Consider the following 3,559-nt stretch of genomic DNA (forward strand, 5'->3'; position numbering starts at 1 on the left):
AGAGCTGATTAAGTGAAAAGAAAAAAGTCTCAGTTCGATTCTCACATATCACGTTACGATTTTAATTCATCTTTAACCTACCTAGCATTCAGTATTATTCTCATTACCGCTCAAAGAGTCGAAGCTTGTGGGAATATCCGAGAGAGCCAACTCGCTTCTAAGAGATAATTAGGATTGGATTAACTCGAAAAAATAAAAATAAAAATAAACATTGTAATTAATCATATCATTGAAAATAATTTAAAAAAAAATAACATTTAAACTTAGTGTCATTACACTTTTACAGGTTTGTGCCCTCTTGGCTTTCCATAAGGACAGCTCGGTGAAGTTAAAGTTAAAGTTCCATTAGAATTATTATATGAAAAAGACAAATTCTTGCCCTTTGTCATGTGAGAAGGTGACTCTTCCACTGTGGTCCCTGTGAAAATGAGTTAGCCAGTCATATCCTGCATCCTGCAACAACATTTATGCCATTACCATCTGTTTCCTCCTGAAAACCTTGATTTGTCTTCCTTTTTAGGACTATATCTTCGAAGTTTTTTGGCTAATCTAACATATGTTGAAGTTCCCCAAAAGTACAATGCTAAAAGTAGGCATGGCAGAACCACAGAGGCAATGGTTAAATTAGGGCTAGGTGATATGACCAGCATGGAGAACACATAGCAACCCGAAAATAGAGAAAGTGGAGGAGTCACTAATACACTAATGCGCCCTCTAGGCATTAGTAAGCATATCATCAAAATTGATAGATAAAAGGCAAATGTATTAAATGACCAAAACCAAAAGAATACTTGACTTTTCATCACCACTTTTCCAACACTTTCTTGCCTTGCATCATCATGAGCCTTGAGAGATGAATGAGTCCTCTTAAAGGGTTCAACACTACTCTGATCAGCTTGATAAACTCCACCTGGGGGACTAAGTACTGCTTCATATGTGCTTGTTGCAAAAAGAATAGCAACCACCAACAAAGCATTACGTGTGTCATTTGATATTCTCCTTTTGATGCGAGTAACATAAATTGCTACTCTCTCATTAAATGTGATTTTCGATCTTAGCTCTTCTTCACATAGTGGAGAAGCATCAAGTGAAAAGCCACGTAAAGCTCCAGCTCTGAGTAACATATCCCTAATCTCTGCATTGTAAGCATGGGGGTGATTATTCTCCACTATGTCCAATGCTGTTAAGTCCTCTAAATTCTTGGCATTTATGTCTATGTTGCTATGTATCAACAATCTAACTGCCTGCACAAGCAATAAAATGCACCATATATGATAGCTGAATTAATTGAAACAATAATCAACACTTACAAGGATATATATGTCTCATGCCTGTGAGAAGCATTTGAGAACTGAAACATGCAGAATGGTGTTGCCTGCCTCGTCCTCCCAGTTTAGAACCTTTTTTTCTAGTTTCTGAGCTTGTCTTTGGGGGTTCCTCTGAAGCCAACCAACAAAGACCTCAAGAGCATGAAACTGTTTATATTTCAAAGCAATATGCAGAGCAGTTTCACTTCGAACAGTGACATCTTCAATAGAACCTGGACAAGCTGATAAGAACTTAGCTATAAGATCAAGTTTTCCAATTTGAGTAGCAACATGCAAAGGAGTAAGACCCTCCCTCCCTTTGACTCGGACGAGGTCTTTATTGATGTCTATAAAGCGAGACACCATTCTATAATGCTGATTTTGTAATGCAAGGTGCGTGGGGCTAAGTCCATACTGGTTTAGCTTCCAAGCAAAGGAAGGTTTGAGTCTCATAATCTCGGTGGCAAAACTAGCATGCCCAGAAGCAGCAGCAATATGCAAAGGAGTATCAACAAATGGTATCAAATCAGTGTGCTCCAAGAGATATGGTTCCACCTGAATCAGTGTGTAGAGCAAGTCAATATCTCCCATTTTTGCAGCTACCTTCAATGTGATATTCATGATGTGAACAATTAGTTTAAAAGAAGGAAAAGAGGGTTGGTTCAAGGAGAAACTATCAAGGAAAGGCTGCACTGCTTCTATTTGAAGATTTGATGATCGTGTTATGGCAATTGGCTGTCATTGTGAACATTGGACAACATAGTCAACATTTTCGCAATTCGTAGTTGTTTCTTGTTTGTTTATATAATAAAATATTGTTATTACTGTCTCCATTTTGACAATTATTGTTCTTCATCATGGCATTTTCATCTAAATTTCTCTTCATCTTTCCCTGACCTTCTGATCTATAAGGAAATTGACTACTGAAACTGACCGGTGAAAGTCAATATCCACGAGAGAATGATTTTTATTTTTATTTTTTCACATATCAAATTCGATTCAATTGTCATTCAGCCGCGTAGGTCTTCCATGGACTTGGATTCATATACATGACTGGAACACATAAATCAAGTCAATTTTATTTTCAAAAGTCATTTAGTTTATTTTATGAAATCTTTTTATTTTACAAAAGCAGTATGCAATTGCACTGTCAGGTCTGTCAGCCCTTCAAACCCTATTGTAGTTAGGGGTGTTAACGGGCCGAGCCGAGCTTTGGTCTTAAAAGGTTAATTGCATGTGTTTAAATGTGTTAGCCTGACACAGCCTGCTACCTGTTACAAATATAATTATCGACCTGTGGCCTAACTTATTTTCAAAAAATAAAAGCCTGGTTTAGCCTATTTAAAAAAATAAAACAACAAAAATTTATTCAAACAAAATATATGATCCACAACACTAATAATTTCACAAAGATTTACAAATTCAATGTATATCCAAAAAGCATAATATAGAACAAAATCATTCAAAAAGTCTGTTTAACTAATAAAATGGGGTGAAATGGATTGAGGAGCGAGAGATGGCTATTATGAATAGTATAAAAAATATAAAATAAAAATAAAAATTAGTATACAAGGTCAGCCTGAGAGGCTTTAAGGCCGAGCTTTTAAATTGAAGCTTGAGGCCTTTTTATTAAACGAGCTTTTATATAAGTTCAAGCCTGGTTCCAACAACCAATTTTAGACATGTAAGATCAGGCCTTTACGAGCCGAGCCAAAGGCCCCTGGTTTGTTTAGCACCCCTAACTGTAGTCCAGTTCCCAGAGGGAACGTGGAAATATGCTTTATAATATAGGAAAAAACGGGGCGGTTTGTCTTATTCAGATATTCACGATCAAGAAGTACTGAATTCTCTTTCTTTGATTCCCAATACAAGAAGAAAAATGGGGGCAAATACCGACGGTATTTTGTAAATACATAATTATCTTGAATATATTAACTATTTCTTTCTTTTCCGATCGCCTTTCAGAAAATGGATTCCTCTATTCGAAGGGTGCATAACCGCATGGATAAGCTCACAATATCCCGTCAATTTCAGGATTTAGGAAAATTCTAATATCATATCATAGATACATTAAATATGGGATTCACCTATTTAAAAAAAACAAAAAAACAAAAAATCAAAAAAAAAGATGGCACATCTTTTTATGATATGTATGGAAAGGGTTTGTTTTCTCCTATTACATGAGAAAAACAAACCCCTTATATATAAATTTCAAACATCAAGTTTCAACTTACTATATAGGAAAGATTTCT

General features: G+C 35.7%; 1 protein-coding gene across 1 annotated transcript; it reads right to left on the reverse strand.

Annotated features, from left to right (window-relative positions):
* Positions 1-473: 473 nt before the first annotated feature.
* On the reverse strand, positions 474-1,928 carry LOC133317170 (ankyrin repeat-containing protein BDA1-like). The gene is made up of 3 exons (XM_061519005.1): positions 1,332-1,928; positions 911-1,244; positions 474-823 (listed from the first exon to the last, which is right to left on the reverse strand). The coding sequence occupies exons 1-3, from the start codon at positions 1,926-1,928 to the stop codon at positions 474-476; spliced, it is 1,281 nt and encodes a 426-aa protein (XP_061374989.1).
* Between the last annotated feature and the right edge of the window lie 1,631 nt (positions 1,929-3,559).

The sequence above is a fragment of the Gastrolobium bilobum genome, unplaced genomic scaffold (assembly GCF_033153095.1).
Source record: "Gastrolobium bilobum isolate Gb01-03AN ecotype WA unplaced genomic scaffold, APGP_CSIRO_Gbil_v1 utg5255, whole genome shotgun sequence".
NCBI lineage: Eukaryota > Viridiplantae > Streptophyta > Magnoliopsida > Fabales > Fabaceae > Gastrolobium > Gastrolobium bilobum.